At 42.1% G+C, this 18,339-nt stretch overlaps 1 protein-coding gene across 4 annotated transcripts in view; it reads right to left on the bottom strand.

Annotated features, from left to right (window-relative positions):
* Nucleotides 1–1,716: 1,716 nt before the first annotated feature.
* Nucleotides 1,717–18,339, bottom strand: part of EFHC1 (EF-hand domain containing 1) — a 59,853-nt gene continuing 43,230 nt past the window's right edge. For 3 of the 4 annotated variants that reach the window (XM_082346251.1, XM_082346254.1, XM_082346253.1), the window contains 3 exons: nt 3,900–4,005; nt 3,327–3,533; nt 1,717–1,943 (listed from right to left, as the gene is read on the bottom strand). In XM_082346251.1, coding sequence (XP_082202377.1) covers nt 1,872–1,943; nt 3,327–3,533; nt 3,900–4,005 — 385 coding nt within the window. In that variant the 3' untranslated portion in view covers nt 1,717–1,871. Of the gene's footprint in view, nt 1,944–3,326; nt 3,538–3,899; nt 4,006–18,339 lie in introns of all 4 variants that reach the window. The other variant, XM_082346252.1, reaches the window with a different exon arrangement.

Here is an 18,339-nt window from a genome sequence, read left to right as displayed (position 1 = left end):
CCAAACAGGAACCATGTACCTGAGGCAAAGGCACGGTGCCAACGGAGAGCAAGCGGCTCAGCCGGAGAAGCTGGTGACCTTGGGCAGTCGGCCTTTCTGAGCCTGCTTGCTCATCTGGGCTCAGCATTTTGGGGGTGTGTTGGCTGGCTGGTTTGCTTGTTTTTGCAGGGAATGGTGGTGGTAAGATTTAGGGATAGTGAATGCTAAGTTCATGGTTCAAATAAAGCACTCAATAATTAATTTTTTATAGGAACATGCTCGTGCTCCTACACCAGCAGGATATTCACTCACCCAAGTGACCCTTGATTTTCTGGAAACATCTAGAGACATCTTCTCAGGTACCCCTAAAGCCTATAGATACGGGCTTGATACACCCTCATTAGATGGTATTTTCAGGCCCCTGGTGGTGTAGACGGAGTACAGGTAGGAAGGAATCAGAGACAGCATTTATAAAGGTGAAGTTGGTGGCTGGCTTCAACTAAGGAGCAGCCCTGCTTCTGAAAAGTCCATCAGAGCTCAGTCGATAACCAGTAGCTGCTACTAGTCTTTTCTGCCTATCTTGAGGCCAGGCTCTCTAGAAGCAGTTTTTCTAAATTTTTTTTTTTTTTTTAACTACAGCCCACATCAAGAAATGTTTTACATCATGACCCAGTAAATACACACTCATTTGAAACAAAAGTTTCATGAAACAAATCAGTGTACCACACTGTGATATGTCCTATTATCACAGTGTCTGCCTGCCAATGCAGGGGACACGGGTTCGAGCCCTGGTCCAGGAAGATCCCACATGCCGCAGAGCAACTAAGCCTGTGCGCCACAACTACTGAGCCTACGCTCTAGAGCCTGTGAGCCACAACTATGCGCCCAGAGCCCGTGCTCCGCAACAAGAGAAGCCACGGCAGTGAGAAGCTCGCGCACTGCAACGAAGAGTAGCCCCCGCTCGTCACAACTAAAGAAAGCCCGCGCGCAGCAACTAAGACCCAACACAGCCAAAAATAAATTTAAATAAATAAATAAATAAATAATAAAATGAAATAAAATGCAGGTCTACTAATGGGCCTAGAACTGCAATTGAAAAACATGGTGTCTACTTCCCTTCCCTGCCGGGGCGGGGCGGGCGGCACTGTCTGCAACACCACACCCGAGCTGACGTCTCTCTGAGCAAACTGTATGCATCCTCCTCCTGCTCTTAGTCATTCTACACCTGCATTAGTCAGGGTTCTTTCTCCAGAGAAGCAGAACCGATAGGCTGTATATATAGAGAGAAAGGGACTGACGATTAAGGAATTGGCTCCCATAACCGAGGAAGCTGACAAGCTCCAGCGTCTGCAGTCAGCGACCTGGAGGCCTCTGAGGGCTGATGGAGTAGTTCCTGTCTGAAGCCAGCGGGCTGGAGCCCCAGAAGAGCCGACGTCTCAGTTTGAGTCCAAAAGCAGGAAAAAGCCGATGTCAAAGCAGGCCGGAGGAATTCTCTCTCATCAGGGAAAGGTCAGCCTTTTTGTTCTATTCAAGCGTTTAATGGAATGGGTGGGGCCCACCCACATTGGAGAGGGCCAACTGCTTTACTCCATCCATCAACTCAAATATTAACCTCATCCAGAAATGGCCTCACAGACACACCCAGAAATGTCCAGGCACCCCATGTCTAGTCAAGTTGACACATAAAATTAACCATCACAACACCCCTATCTCCCCTCCCTAAATAAGGCACCAACCTTAGCTCCTACAAGATCCAATTTAATTTAGACTTCAGCGGTAAAAGAACCAAAAAGGAAATATAATTTCAAGAGCTCTGTAAATGCCTCTATGAAGAGTACAGGTATACGTAGGCCCAACCTCAAAATACTGTGCTGCGTTCTGTCCTCAGCAGGTCAGTTGGAGAAAGCACGGACAAAGTTATAGTAGTCAATCTTGTCTTCTCCGTGAGAGCACATCCTGATGAGCTGCGGGAGAGAGAAGGGGAGCCCGTGAGAGACAGATGGGCTGCTTTCAGCTCAGCTACAGAGCGCTCTTTAGTGCCTGTCCCCTGCCTTTGTAAACCAGCTTAGGCTTTTTATATCCTCGGCTGATTCTGAAATGATCCTGTAAACCGGGTAGGTAGGTCAGAGTATCCCCATCTTCACGAAATCAAAGCTCAGATGGAGTAAATGGCCTGCCCAAGGTTTCAGGTTTAACGTTTATAAGAGCACTGTCATTTCCAAAGCATTTTTGTTCTTATATTCGATTACAAGACTTTGTCCATCCAGTCGGCACAGAGTAAGACTTAGAATAGCAGGTTGCTGCTATCACAGCCTAACAGAAAAATCTAGTCATGTCACTGCTCAAACCAAGTCCCCTGAAACACCTGTGAGTGGCAGTAAGCACACTGATCTGCCGTGGCTACTTTAAGGATGTGTGCAAATCCATCCCGCCCATGCTTTCCCTGTCCCACCTCCCCTGACTGCAGCTCCTCTCTCCCAGGTCAGGTCACAGATAGCACAAATGACTTAGAAATCGAAGGCTGGGTGTGCTGTCAGCCTGAGACTTGGGAAGCTAGATGGGCGTTTGGCCCACTTGAACTGCTTCCCTCACTCCTTGCTAATGTTCCCGTCTGAAAAACCCTCGTCTCCAACCTAGTTACACTGGCCCCAAACAGAAGGCTTCCCTAAATGAGTCCTAACTTCCAAACATTTTTGCTAACGTATCATTAAGAAGGACTACAGCATCACAATGTTCTTAATCAGTGAGAATGTCTCAATAACATTAGCCACCATCGTTGGCAACTGTGGGAGAAAGTTTGTCCCGACTTCTAGGGGAACCCTGGTCAAAGGGGTTTATAATGAAAAAGAGGTATGAAATGCCCTCTTCAGCTCCCTCATGGAAACTCTCGGAGGAGATCGTCCGTGTCATCCCTCCACTGGCAGCTGACCATGGACCCCTACTGGCGGATGCTGCCGTCCAGGGCAGCAGTCACGCCCTCTCCCACGCCAGCCCTACTGATGGGCTAACGTAGGCTGTGAAGGTGTCAAAGGCTCCCACCATCCTGCTCAGTCCAGCTTTTCAATCTGCCCTTGGCAGCCACCCTCCTTTAGCCCTGACATGGCTCACTGGCCGCTCTGTGCTGTCTGGCCCCTGCCCACTTAAAGAGATGCCCTACAGCAGCAGTTAGGAAAGGATGCCGATGCTAGAGCCGAGGGCAAATGCCATAATCAGGACCAAACAGCAGATCTGATGTGAACACCCCAAGTCTTCCCCAGTTAAAACGAAATACAAATGCAACTGCCTTTGGGAACGAGTGAGCGGTGCCCAGCCTCTGCAATCAACCCCCAAGAGGAACTCCTACTCACCTCCTTAACCAAGGAATCGTCAACTGGGAGGTGAAAAGAGTCACAGATTTTAAAGAACGTCTCCCTGTCCACATGTCCTGAAGCTTCTTTGTCATAAATTTGAAACATCTTGCGGATGTTGTCCCTGCACAGGCGATCTTTCCCTTGCTTCTGGATCGTGTCTATCAGGGCCTCCAGTTCCTGCACGCCTGGATCCTCTTCCGTTTGCTGGCTATGGAGAGAGGAGATGGATGGATGTGGTGTTTATTCTCGAATGGTCTTACCTCAGCGACCAAAGTTCTCACTTGGTGAAGTCGGGGAAGCATCTGATGACAAACAGCTCTGATGCTGAGCTGATCAATAACTGAACACTTGCCTGCAGGGGCTGGCAGATGGCTGAGCTCATGTCAGGAACCCCGACTAGGCTCAGCCTCCCTTGCTGCCGTCTATTAAATCCCTGCAAAGAGCCAAATCTACCACCACTACCACCCCCAAGTCTGGTGTTTGTGGGAGTCACATGATTGTCATCATCTATGTTACAGCATCTAAAAATAAATGTTTTAGAAACAGACTTAAAAGTAGTATGATGGGGACTTCCCTGGTGGTCCAGTGGTTAAGAATCCGCCTTTCAATGCAGGGGATGCAGGTTCGATCCCTGGTCGGGGAACTAAGATCCCACATGCCGCGGGGCAACGAAGACCTGATGCAGCCAAATAAATAAATAAATAAATATTTTTAAAAATAGTAGTATGATGAAGAAATCAAAGAGGATCAAAAGGGAAATAAAATATCTAGAAGCAAAAATGGAAATACAGTTGACCCTTGAACAAAGCAGGGTTTAGTGGCATCAACCCTTCGCACAGTCAAAAATCTGCGTATAACTTACGGAACCACCACATATTTGGAGGGCTGACTGTATCTGCAGATTCAACGCATTAAGGATTGTGTAGTAGTATAATACAAATTTACTGAAAAAATGTGCATATAAGTAGATGACACAGTTCAAACCTGTGTTGTTCAAGGGTCCCCTGTACTACACACCAAAATTTATGGGATGCATCAAAAGCAGTTCTAAGAGGGAAGTTTACAGTAATAAATGCCTACATTAAGAAAAAAAGAGGGAGCTCCCTGGCAGACCAGTGGTTAGGACTCGGTGCTTTCACTGCTGTGGCCTGGGTTCAATCCCTGGTGGGGGAACGAAGATCCTGCAAGCTGCATGGTGCAGGCAAAATAAATAAATAATAGGAAAAAGAAAGATCTCAAATAAACAATCTAGTTTATACCTCAAGGAACTAGAAAAAGAAAAAAACTAAGCCTGAAGTTAGCGGAAGAAAGGAAATAATAAAGATCAGAGCAGAAATAAAGGAAAGAGAGACTAGAAAAATTATAGAAAAGATCAGTGAAACTAAGAGCTGTTTTTTAAAAAAAGATAAACAAAGCTGACAAACTTTTAGCTTGACCAATTTTAAAAAAAAGAGAAAAGACTTAAAATCAGAAATGAGAGGAGACATTACAACTAATACCACAGAAATACAAAGGATTGGAAGAGACTTCTATGAACAATTACACATCAACAGATTGGATAACCTGGAAGAAATGGATAAATTCCTGGAAACATACAACCTACCAAGCCTGAATCATGAAGAAATAGAAAATCTGAACAGACCAATAACAAGTAAGGAGATTTAATCCGTAGTCAAAAATCTCCCAAAAAAGAAAACCCCAGGACCAGATGGTTTCATGGTGAATTGTACCAAACATTTAAAGAAGAATTAATACCAATCCTTCTCAAACTCCTCCAAAAAACTGAAGAGGAGGAAACACTCCTGAATTCATACTACAAGGCCAGCATTACTTTGACATCAACGCCAAACAAGGACACTACAAGAAGAAAATTACAGACCAATACCCCTGGTGAACACAAAAGTCCTCAACAAAACACTAGCATACTGAATTCAACAGCACATTAAAAGGATCGTACATCATGATCAAGTGGGATTTATCCTTACTATGCAAGGATGATTCAACATACACAAATCAATACACCACATTAACGGAATGAAGAATAAAAGTCATATGATCATCTCAATAAATACAGAAAAAGCATTTGACAAAATTCAACATCCTTTCATGATGAAAACTCTCAACAAATTAGGTATAGAAGGAATGTACCTCAACATTATAAAGGCCACACATGACAAGCCCACAGCTAACATCATACCCAGTAGTGAACAAGACAATGATGCCCACTCTGTAAGATCAGGAACAAGACAAAGATGCCTACTCTTGCCACTTCTATTCAACACAGACCTAGCCAGAGAAATTAGGCAAGAAAAAGAAGTGAAAGGCATCCAAATAGGAAAGGAGGAAGTAAAACTGTTTCTGTTTCCAGATGACGTGATCTTAATACCATATATTAGTCTTCAGAAGATGCTAAAGACTGTACCAAAAAACTGTTAGAAGTAATCAACAAATTTAGTATACAAAACCAACATACAAAAATTAGTTGCTTTTGAACTTCCCTGGTGGCGCAGTGGTTAAGAATCCACCTGCCAGTGCAGGGGACACGGGTTCGAGCCCTGGTCCGGGAGGATCCCACATGCCACAGAGCAACAAAGCCTGTGCGCCACAACTACTGAGCCTGCACTCTACAGCCCGTGAGCCACAACTACTGAGCCTGTGTGCCACAACTACTGGAGCCCGTGCAACTAGAGCCCGTGCTCTGCAACAGAAGAAGCCACTGCAATGAGAAGCCCGTGCACCGCAACAGAGTAGCCCCCACTTGCTGCAACTAGAGAAAGCCTGTGCACAGCAACGAAGACCCAATGCAGACAAAAATAAAATAAATAAAATTTATTAAAATATTAGTTGTTTTTCTATATACTAACAATGAACTATCAAAAGAAAAATTAAGAAAACAATTTCATTTACAATAGCTTTTTAAAAATTACTTAGCAATAAATTTAACCAAGGAGGTGAAAGGCCTATACACTGAAAACTGTTAAGACATTGATCAAAGAAACTGAAGAAGGCAAATGGAAAGATATTTTGTGTTCTTGAATTGGAAGAATTAACACTGTTAAAATGTTCATACTATGCAAAGCCATCTATAGATTCAATGCAATCCCCACCAAAATTCCAATGGCATTTTTCACAGAAATAGAAAAAAAATCCTAAAATCTGTATGGAATTACAAAAAACAAAATAAAAACCCAAATAGCCAAAGCAATATTGAGAAAGAAGAACAAAGCTGGAGGCATCACACGTCCTGATTTCCAACTGTATTACAAAGCTATAGTAATCAAATCAGTATGGAACTGCTATAAAAACAGACACATAGACCAATGGAATAGAACAGAGAGCCCAGAAATACGCCCACACATATATGGTCAACTAATCTTTAACAAGGGTGCCAAGAATACACAATGGAGAAAGGATAGTCTTCAGTAAATGGTGCTGGGAAAACTGGATATCCACATGCAAAAGAATGAAACTGGGGGCGGAGTCAAGATGGCGGTGTGGGAAGACACAGAGTTCCCGTCTCCCCACAACTAGGGTGGCTGCTGGACGCTGGTGGGGGGCCTCGACGCCCAAGGAGACAGAAGAACCCCCAAGCGAACTGGTAGGACATCAGGGTACTGAGTGGGGAGAAGTGGAGGCCAGACAGGACCAGAGCCCCTGAGGGGCGGCTGAGAAGGGGGAGGGGTTCCCACGCCTGGAGGGACCCTCGGGGCTCGGATCGGGGGGAGCGCGCCCAGCATTTCACCTGCCCAATTGGCCAGGGAAGTCTGCATGACTCTCAGGCCAGGTCCTACGCCCTCAGAGGACCACTGCAGGCCGAGGTGGCCCCGGGGGTGTAGGGGGAGAACAGGAGAGGCAGGTGGGAGGCGCCCTCCAGGACCGGCGGGTGTCTGCCCCACCCACTCGAGCCCAGGAAGCCTGCTGGGCTCCCAGGTGGGGTCCCCTGCCCTCTGAGACCGGAGGCAGGAGGGACGCCTGGGCCCCCTCTGTTGAGCCTAAGCCCCACCCCCAACAGCCTCCAGGATGTTTTCCAGCCCTGTGGGTCCTAAGCATAGGCCCTGCCCACCACCCAAACCCCACCCCTGCTTAGGCCCCACCCTCCACAGCCAAGGCCTTTTCCACCTTTTTTTTTTAATTTTTATTTTTCTCCTCCTCTTTTTTACTATTGTGGTTCTGTTTTACCTTCTGGTTGTCGTTTCATCTATATTTTTATTTTTATATTCTTTCTAACATATCTGTTAGTTTCCTAGTCTAATTATATTTTTTACTTTGTTATTGCTCTCCTTTCTTTTGTTTGCCACCCCGCGCAGCTTGTGGGATCTTGGATCACGAGCCGGGGGTCAGGCCGAAGCTCCTGTGGTGGGAGCTCTGAGTCCGAACCACTGGACTAACAGAGAACCTCAGACCCCAGGGAATACTCATCGGAGTGAGGTCTCCTCGAGGTCCTCATCTTGGCATCAAGACCCAGCTCTACCCAACAGCCTGCAAACTCCAGTGTTGGAAGCCTCAGGCCAAACAACCAGTAAGACAGGAACACAATCCCACTCACCAAAAAAAAAAAAAGAGATGACAAAAAAAATACGTCACAGATGAAGGAGCAAGGTAAAAACCTACAAGACCAAATAAATGAAGAGGAAATAGGCAATCTACCTGAAAAAGAATTCAGAGTAATGATAGTAAACGTGATCTAGAATCTCGGAAATAGAATGGAGGCACGGATTGAGAAAATACAAAAAATGTTTAACAAAGATCTAGAAGAACTAAAGAAGAAACAAACAGATGAACAACACAATAACTGAAATGAAAACTACACTAGAAGGAATCAATAACAGAATAATTGAGGCAGAAGAACGAATAAGTGAGCTGGAAGACAAAATGGTGGAAATAACTGCTGAGGAGCAGAATAAAGAAAAAAGAATGGAAAGAATTGAAGACAATCTCAGAGACCTCTGGGACAACACTAAATGCACCAACATTCAAATTATAGGGGTCCCAGAAGAAGAGGAGAAAAAGAAAGTGTCTGAGAAAATATTTGAAGAGATTATAGTTGAAACCTTCCCTAACATGGGAAAGGAAATAGTCACCCAAATCCAGGAAGCACAGAGAGTCCCATACAGGATAAACCGTAGGAGAAACACACCAAGACACATATTAATCAAACTAACAAAAATTAAATTCAAAGAAAAAATATTAAAAGCGGCAAGGGAAAAACAAAAAATAACATACAAAGGAATCCCCATAAGGTTATCAGCTGATTTTTCAGCAGAAACTCTGCAGGCCAGAAGGGAGTGGCAGGATATACTTAAAGTGATGAAAGACAAAAACCTATAACCAAGATTACTCTACCCAGCAAGGGTCTCATTCAGATTCGACGGAAAAATCAAAAGTTTTTCAGACACACAAAAGCTAAGAGAATTCAGCACTACCAAATCAGCTTTACAACAAATGCTAAAGAAACTTCTCTAGGCAGGAAACACAGAGAAGAAAAAGACCCACAAAAACAAACCAAAAACAATTAAGAAAATGGTCATAGGAACATAATAACCTTGAATGTAAATGGATTAAATGCCCCAACCAAAAGACACAGACTGGCTGAATGGATACAAAAACAGGCCCATATATATGCTGTCTACAAGAGACCCACTTCAGACCTAGGGACACATACAGACTGAAAGTGAAGGGACAGAAAAAGATACTCCATGAAAATAGAAATCAACAGAAAGCTGGAGTAGCAATACTCGTATCAGATAAAATAGACTTTAAAATAAAGACTGTTACAAAAGATAAAGGACAGTACATAATGATCAAGGGATCAATCCAAGTAGAAGATATAACAATTGTAAATGTTTATGCACCCAACATAGGAACACCCCAATACCTAAGGCAAATGCTAACAACCATGAAAGGGGAAATCGACAGTAACACAATAATAGTAGGGGACTTTAACACCCCACTCACACCAAAGGACAGATCATCCAAACAAAATAAATAAGGAAACACAAGCTTTAAATGACACAACAGACCAGACAGGTTTAATTGATATTTATAAGAACATTCCACCTGAAAAGTAGCAGAATACACTTTCTTTTCAAGTGCACACAGAAGATTCTCCAGGATAGATCACATCTTGGGTCACAAATCAAGCCTCAGAAAATTTAAGAAAATTGAAATCATATCAAGCATCTTTTCTGACCACAACACTATGAGACTGGAAATCAATTACAGGAAAAAAAACTGTAAAAACACAAATACATGGAGGCTAAACAGTGCACTACTAAATAACCAAGAGATCACTGAAGAAATCAAAGAAGAAATAAAAAAATATACAGAAACAAATGACAACGAAAACACGACAACCCAAAACCTATGGGACGCAGCAAAAGCAGTTCTAAGAGGGAAGTTTACAGCAATTCAATCTCACCTCAAGAAACAAGAAAAATCTCAAATAAACAATCTAACCCTACACTAAAGCAACTACAGAAAGAAGAACAAAGAAAACCCAAAGTCAGCAGAAGGAAAGAAATCATAAAGATTAGAGCAGAAATAAATAAAATAGAAATGAAGAAAACAATAGCAAAGATCAATAAAACTAAAAGCTGGTTCTTTGAGAAGATAAACAAAATTGTTAAACCCTTAGCCAGACTCATCAAGAAAAAAAGGGAGAGGACACAAATCAATAAAATTAGAAATGAAAAAGGAGAAATCACAACTGAGACTGCAGAAATACAAAGGATTATAAGAGACTACTACAAACAACTATATGCCAATAAAATGGACAACCACGAAGAAATGGACAAATTCTTGGAAAGGTACAATTTTCCAAGACTGAACCAGGAAGAATTAGAAAATATAAACAGACCTATCACAAGTAATGAAATTGAAACTGTAATTAAAAATCTTCCAATAAACAAAAGTCCAGGACCAGATGGCTTCACAGGTGAATTCTATCAAACATTTAGAGAAGAGCTAACACTGATCCTTCTCAAACTCTTCCAAAAAAACTGCAGAGGGAGGAACACTCCCAAATTCATTCTACGAAGCCACCATCACCCTGATACCAAAACCAGAAAAAGATATCACAAAAAAAGAATATTATAGACCAATATCACTGATGAACATAGATGCAAAAATCCTGAACAAAATACTAGCAAACAGAATCCAACAACATATTTAAAGGATCATACACCATGATCAAGTGGGATTTATCCCAGGGATGCAAGGATTCTTCAATATACATAAGCCAATCAATGTGATACACCATATTAACAAATTAAGGAATAAAAACCATATGATCATCTCAATAGATGCAGAAAAAGCTTTTGACAAAATTCAACACCCATTTATGATTAAAAACTCTCCAGAAAATGGGCATAGAGGGAACCTACCTCAACATAATAAAGGCCATATATGACAAACCCACAGCAAACATCATACTCAATGGTGAAAAACTGAAAGCATTTCCACTAAGATCAGGAACAAGACAAGGATGTCCACTCTCGCCACTATTATTCAAGACAGTTTTGGAAGCCCTAGCCACGGCAATCAGAGAAGAAAAAGAAATAAAAGGAATACATATTGGAAAAGAAGTAAAACTGTCACTGTTTGCAGATGACATGATACATAGAAAATCCTAAAGATACCACCAGAAAACTACTAGAACTAATCAATGAACTTGGTAAGGTTGCAGGATACAAAATTAACGCACAGAAATCTCTGGCATTCCTATACACTAACAATGAAAAATCAGAAAGAGAAATTAAGGAGACAATCCCATTTACCATCACAACAAAAAGAATAAAATACCTAGGAATAAACCTACCTAAAGAGGCGAAAGACTTGTACTCAGAAAACTATAAAACACTAATGAAAGAAACCAAAGATGACAGAAACAGATGGAGAAATATACCATGTTCTTGGATTGGAAGAATCAATATTGTGAAAATGACCATACTACCCAAAGCAATCTACAGATTCAATGCAATCCCTATCAAACTACCAATGGCATTCTTCACAGAATTAGAACAAAAAATTTTACAATTCGTATGGAGACACAAAAGACCCCGAATAGCCAAAGCAATCTTGAGAAAGAAAAACGGAGCTGGAGGAATCAGGCTCCCCGACTTCTGACTATACTACAAAGCTACAGTAATCAAGACAGTATGGTACTGGCACAAAAAGAGAAATATACATCAATGGTACGGGATAGAAAGCCCAGAGATAGACCCACGCACATATGGTCACCTAATTTACAACAAAGGAGGCAAGAACATACAATGGAGAAAAGAAAGCCTCTTCAGTAAGTGGTGCTGGGAAAACTGGACAGCTACATGTAAAAGAATGAAATTAGAACACTCCCTAACACCATACACAAAAATAAACTCAAAATGGATTAAAGACCTAAATGTAAGACCAGACACTATAAAACTTAGAGGAAAACATAGGAAAAACACTCTGACATAAACCACAGCAAGATCTTTTTTGACCCACCTCCTATAGTAATGAAAATAAAAACAAAAATAAACAAATGGGACCTAATGAAACAAAAGCTTTTGCACAGCAAAGGAAAACATAAACAAGACAAAAAGACAACCCTCAGAATGGGAGAAAATATTTGCAAATGAAACAATGGACAAAGGATTAATCTCTAAAATATACAAACAGCTCATGGAGCTCAATATCAAAAAAACAAACAATCCAATTAAAAAAATGGGTAGAAGACCCAAATAGACATTTCACCAAAGAAGATATACAGATGGCCAAGAGGCACATGAAAAGATGCTCAACATCACTAATTATTAGAGAAATGCAAATCGAAACTACAATGAGGTATCACCTCACACCGGTCAGAATGGCCATTATCAAAAAATCTAGAAACAATAAATGCTGGAAAGGGTGTGGTGAAAAGGGAACCCTCCTGCACTGCTGGCAGGAATGTAAATTGATACAACCACTATGGAGAACAGTACAGAGGTTTCTTAAAAAACTAAAGTAGAGCTACCATATGACCCAGCAATCCCACTACTGGGCATATGCCCTGAGAAAACCATAATTCAAAAAGAGACATACGTACCACAATGTTCATTGAAGCACTGTTTACAACAGCCAGGATATGGAAGCAACCTAAATGTCCATCGACAGATGAATGGATAAAGAAGATGTGGCACATACATACAATGGAATATTACTCAGCCATAAAAAGAAACGAAATTGAGTTATCTGTAGTCAGGTGGATGGACCTAGAGTCTGTCATACAGAGTGAAGTAAGTCAGAAAGAGAAAAACATATACTGTGTACTAATGCATAGATATGCAATCTAAAAAAAAAATGGTACTGATGAACCTAGTGGCAGGGCAGGAATAAAGACGCAGACATAGAAAATGGACTTGAGGACATGGCAGGGGTGGGGAGGGGGAAGCTGGGGAGAAGTGAGAGTAGCATCGACATACAACAGTTAGCTAGTGGGAAGCAGCAGCATAGCACAGGGAGATCAGCTTGGTGCTTTGTGACGACCTAGAGGGGTGGAACAGAGGCTCAAGAGGGAGGGGATACGGGGATATATGTATGCATATGGCTGATTAACTTTGTTGTACAACAGAAACTAACACAGTATTGTGAAGCAATCATACTCCAATAAAGATCTATTTAAAAAAAAAGAAAGAATGAAACTGCATCCCTATTTTATACAACTCAAAAAAATTAACTCAAAATGCACTGAAGACCTAAACATAAGACCCGAAACTGTAAAACTCCTAGAAGAAAACATAGGAAAAAAGGTCCTTGACACTATTCTTGACAATGATTTTTTGGATATGACACCAAAAAGCACAGGCAACAAAAAACAAAAATAAACAAGTAGGACTACATCAAACTAAAAAGCTTCTGCATGGAAAAGGAAATAATCGACAAAACAAAATAATCAACAGAGTGGGAGAAAATATTTGCAAACTGTCTTCATCCATTCGGGCTGCTATAACAAAAAACTAGAGACTGTAGTCTCTAGTAGTCTTTGTAGTCTCTAGTAGTCTTTGTTGTCGCTTATAAACAACAGAAATGTATTTATCACAGTTCTGGAGGCTAGAAGTCCAAGATCATGGTGCCACAGATTCCATGTGGTGGCTAGTGAGGGCTCTCTTCCTGATTCATGGCCAGTGCTTTCTCACTGTGTCCTTGAATGGTGGAAGGGGGCTAGCCAGCTTCTGAGGCCTTCTTTATAAAGCCACTAATTACCTCCCAAAGGCTCCACCTCTTAATAGCATCACATCAGGACATCAACATGAATTTTGGGGGGACACAAACATTCAAACCATAGCACAAACCATATATGTGATAAGGCGTTAAGATCTAAAATATATAAGGAATTCACATGTATTCACATGAATTCACATGAATTCATGTGAATTCAAGTTTTGCTACATGTGAATTCACATGAATTCACATGTAGCAAAAAACCCAAACAATTCGATTAAAAAATGGGCAGAACTGAATAGACATTTTTCCAAAGAGGACATACAAATGGACAATAGGTACACGAAAAGATGCTCAACATCACTAATCATCAGAGAAATGGAAATCAAAACTACAATGAGGTATCACCTCACACCTGTTAGGATAGCTATTAACCTCATACCTGTTAGGATAGCAATTCCCAACAGTGGTGGGAATTGGTGCAGCCACTATGGAAAACAGTAAAGAGGTTCCTCAAACAATTAAAAATAGAGCTACCATATACTCCAGCAATCCCACTTCTGGGTGTGTATATATATATGAAGGAAAAAAAATTAGTATCCCAAAGAGACATCTGCACTCTCATGTTCTTTGTAGCATGATTCACAATAGCCAAGATATGGAAACAACCAAACTGTCCCTTGAGAGATGAATGGATTTAAAAAAGAAGTCTTGCTACTTGCAACAACATAAATGAACCTGAAGGACATTATGACTAGTGATTTTAGACATATTAAAAAATGCTGAACTCATAAAAACAGAGAGTAGAAGGGTGATTGCCAGGGGCTGGAGAGTAGGGGGAAAAAGGAGATGTTGGTCAAAGGGTACAAACTCAGTTATGAGGTGAATAAGTTCTGGGGACCTAAGGCACAGCATGGTGACCATATAGTACTGTATACCTGAAATTTGCTGAGAGTAGATTTTAAGCATTCCCGCCACTCACCCACAAGAATAAACGGTAACTGTGTGAGATGGTGGATGTGTTAACTGACTTGACTGTGATAATCACTTCACAATGTATATGTATATCAAATCATCACATTGTACACTTTAAATATATACGGTTTTGTCAATTATATCTCAATAAAATTAGCAGAGGAGAAGTAGTATGATGAATTTGGAGCCAAGTTCCAGAATGACTGGTCTGGCCACTGTGTGCAATGGATTAAGGAAGAGAGTGGAGGTGGGCAGATGAGTCTGGAGGCACTGTGGGCGCCTCGGCAAACACTGGTGGGTACCTGCCCAATATTCACCCCCTCCTTTTTCCTAACAGAGCCCTCACTTTGTTTGGAGCAGCAATCAGGAGCGGCCGAGTGATACAGCCCAGACAATGAGATGTAAGGAGAAGTTGCTAAGTGGTGCTTCTGGATAAGCCCTTTAAAAACAGGAAAGACATGGCAAGATTGGCTTTTCAGTCTCTTACCCCTTTGTCCTTCCCCTCTTCCTGCCTGGAATATAGATGCAATGCTGGAGATGGAACACTCACTTGTAACCACAGAGAGAAAAGCATGAGGACAAAAGCTACTTGCTCAGAATATCTGAGGAGAGAGAGAAGTCAGGTCTCTGTTGGGCTGGGAAAGCTCTGGACCACTGACCTCCAGACATCGTGTTCCATAAGAAAACATAAAACTCCACTGGGTTAAGCTAATATAAATTTGTTTCTGTTGTTAGTGCTGCTGTTGTTAAGTTCAGATAAATGCAATTCCAAACTGACTGAGTGCTTTAAATTAGGAAATGGTGATGAGAATGAAAAGAAGTCAGAGGTGAGAGATATTGCAGAATAAAATAAAGGAACTTAGCAGCATACTGAATATGGTGCAGAATAGAAGAGGAGGTTTCAAATCAAGGTAAATGGAGCCCTGAGGTGACCAAGAGAAAGAGGGGAGCCGACATTCACTGCTTGCCTCCTGTGTGCCCAACACCAGACTGGTGCTTTACACACATGAGCACAACTCACTGTCATCGCCACTTGATGAGACGGATGAACAGAAAGAAGGAAGAAGGACGAGGGAACAGCAGGTGTGCCAGGAAGGTGAAGACAACAGTGGTCTCATTTTTAGCTGCACGAAGTGTGAGGTGCTGGTGGCTCAGCTGCACGGAGACCCATCGAGCAGGCAGACAGGAACCTGGGAGCAGAATCAGGAGAACGTCAGGATGGAGAGCGACTTATTCAGACACTCTGCGATGTGATGAGATCGTCCAGAGTTCAGAGCAAGAGAACAGGAGGACCAAAACCAGAACCCTGAGAAACACCAACCTAGCAGACAGAAATAGGAAAAAGATACAAAGAACAAGCTTCCAGGGAAGTAGGAGGAGTATCAGAGACTCTGACTTTCTAGAACTCAAAAGATAAGGTTTCAAAAAGGGTGTGGTAAAGAGTAATTTACATTATATGTAGATCAATAAGGCTCAACACTAGACCAGGGGGTTGGCCCAGAGGCCAAAGCCAGCGGGCAGCCTGTTTTTCTAAATAAAGTTTAATCAAAATACAGCTACACCTACTCATTTACACATTGTCTATGGCTGCTTTCACCCCACGGGGGCACAGCTGCATAGTTACAACAGAGATTCTGGTATGGCCTACAAACCTAAATTATTTACTACTCTTTCCAAAAAAGTCTGCCAACCTCTGCCCTAGACAATGAGCTCCTATTCCCTCACCTGGCTGCCTAAATGTTTATTAAAGTCCGGCATGTGGTGCAGGCGCCAATATCACTGAATTAATGAATAAATGACAAGAGATCATTAGATTTGAAAACAATCAGTAACCTCAAGGAAACAACTTCTGAAGAGTGTCTGGATACGAGAGCAGTCAGAGAGGAGGCGGTGACAGACACAAAAGAACTAAATTTGGAGAAATGGGAGCTAGTTAGCTGTGACAAGAAGGTAAAGAGATAAGTAAAGAAACACTCTAAGGTGAAGAGTAGGAAAACAGAAGCAGCTCACACTGGATCACTGGGTCTGACTGAGACCATCTGCAAAGTGAATATGGAGGCGCTTGGGGCTTAAAGAAAATGGAAAAGAAAGTGAGAATATCTGGAAATGCCTATATGGGAAAAATTGCTGGAAGTGAAAAAGAGAGGATGAAAAGGGTCATCGAGCAGGGGAGGAGGGTCCTCTTGAAGCTGAAGAGCACAGATGGGCAAGTCAACCGAACAAGGACAAGATACGCGAACACGCGGGTGTTCACGCTCTTCACACAGGGAGGGTTTGTGCAGAGGAGTGGGCTTATGGGCAATCCGTTATCTGTTAGGCTGAGTTCAGTGTACAGCAATGAAGACCCAAGCCCGAAAAGAACTTCAGATGAAGTCAATACTCCAATCACTTGTGCACTGTTTTAATCTTCTAGCTCAGAGAAAGAAGATGGCTAACTCCAAATTTCATCATCCTGTAACTAACACTTGATATAAAAAGTTCTCAGGCCTGACAAGTACTCAGGATCCCTTTTCATTATTCTTAGCAATGATTACTCAAATACAGGATTTGTACTTCCTTAGAGCATGACCCTTGTATTCATATCACCTTCAAGCATCTTCTCTCATTCACCTCTCTGACCCATCACAAGAGAAGAGGGGTAAAGTGAGGATCAAAACAAGGATAGCCATGGATTTCTTAACCCAGAACTTGAATTTCTCTTTATCTTATTCTAAGACACCAATACCTTCTCTTGACCCCACTTCGCCGGCCAGCTACTCCCCCATTTCTCTGTTCCCCTTTGCACCAACTTCCTCAAAAGAGGGGGCTATACTTCCAAGCTCGAATTCCTCTCCTCCCATTCTCTTAAGCCCACTCCCGCCCCTCCTATTCCAATGGCAGTCTCCACTGAGGTCCCCAGTGTCGCCTACACATTGCTAAATCCCCATGTGATACAATGAATCACTGTCTTCCTTGATTTGCAGGCAATTCTTGCTTTTCAAGGCTCAGATATGCATGAATTTCACTTACCACCATTTGGTTAAAGAACCCAGTCCCTCAACAACACAGTTCAAATTTCAGTTAGTAACTGTGAGTAACTGCCTAAAGTGCAAATTGACTGTCAGATTTTCAGTCCATGAATCATTACATAAATAATAGATGTGCATCACGATCAACGACAATCATATCACTTCTTTGAAAGTCTGTCAGTGACTGATCACTGGGCATGTTTTTCAAGTCACACACAGACAGCAAAGTGTGTAGCTATGTTGCCTCCTTTTCTCTAAAGGATAAACTCAAGTGACATTTTACAAAAATGGATAACTGAAAGAGAGAACTGGTCAACAAAGATGAGAGTGTGGCAAAGAAACCAAAAGAGATAGCTAGAAGCAGAATTCAAGTCAAACACAATGGAGTTATAGAAGAACTAGCTGACTGTGGGAATGCTGACACTGCTGTGGTTTAAGAGACTCTCGATGTGCAGGCAGAGGACCCTAGCAAAGGCTGGCTTATTGACATAAATGAGGGAAGTGGTCGTAACGAAAAGGATGAAGACACATGCCTTGGAGCAACTAAGCCCGTGCGCCACAACTACTGAGCCTGCACTCTAGAGCCCTCGAGCCACAACTACTGAAGCCCGTGTGCCTAGAGCCTGTGCTCTGCAGCAAGAGAAGCCACTGCAATGAGAAGCCCACGCACCACAACGAAGACCCAATGTAGCCAAAAAAAGAAAAAAAAGGATGAAGATATCCCAGATGCCAGCAAACAAAAAACTTCACATTAAAAGAACTCTGAGATATTTCACTCATTAAAGGAACTCTAGGATGTATTTCGCAACACTGAAAGCAAAAATAATAAAATGTTGGAAGTCGAT

Source organism: Balaenoptera borealis, assembly GCF_965194805.1.
Source record: "Balaenoptera borealis genome assembly, chromosome: 12".
NCBI lineage: Eukaryota > Metazoa > Chordata > Mammalia > Artiodactyla > Balaenopteridae > Balaenoptera > Balaenoptera borealis.
The sequence above is the reverse complement of the archived record's forward strand: the minus strand, read 5'-3'. Positions and strand labels throughout refer to the sequence as shown.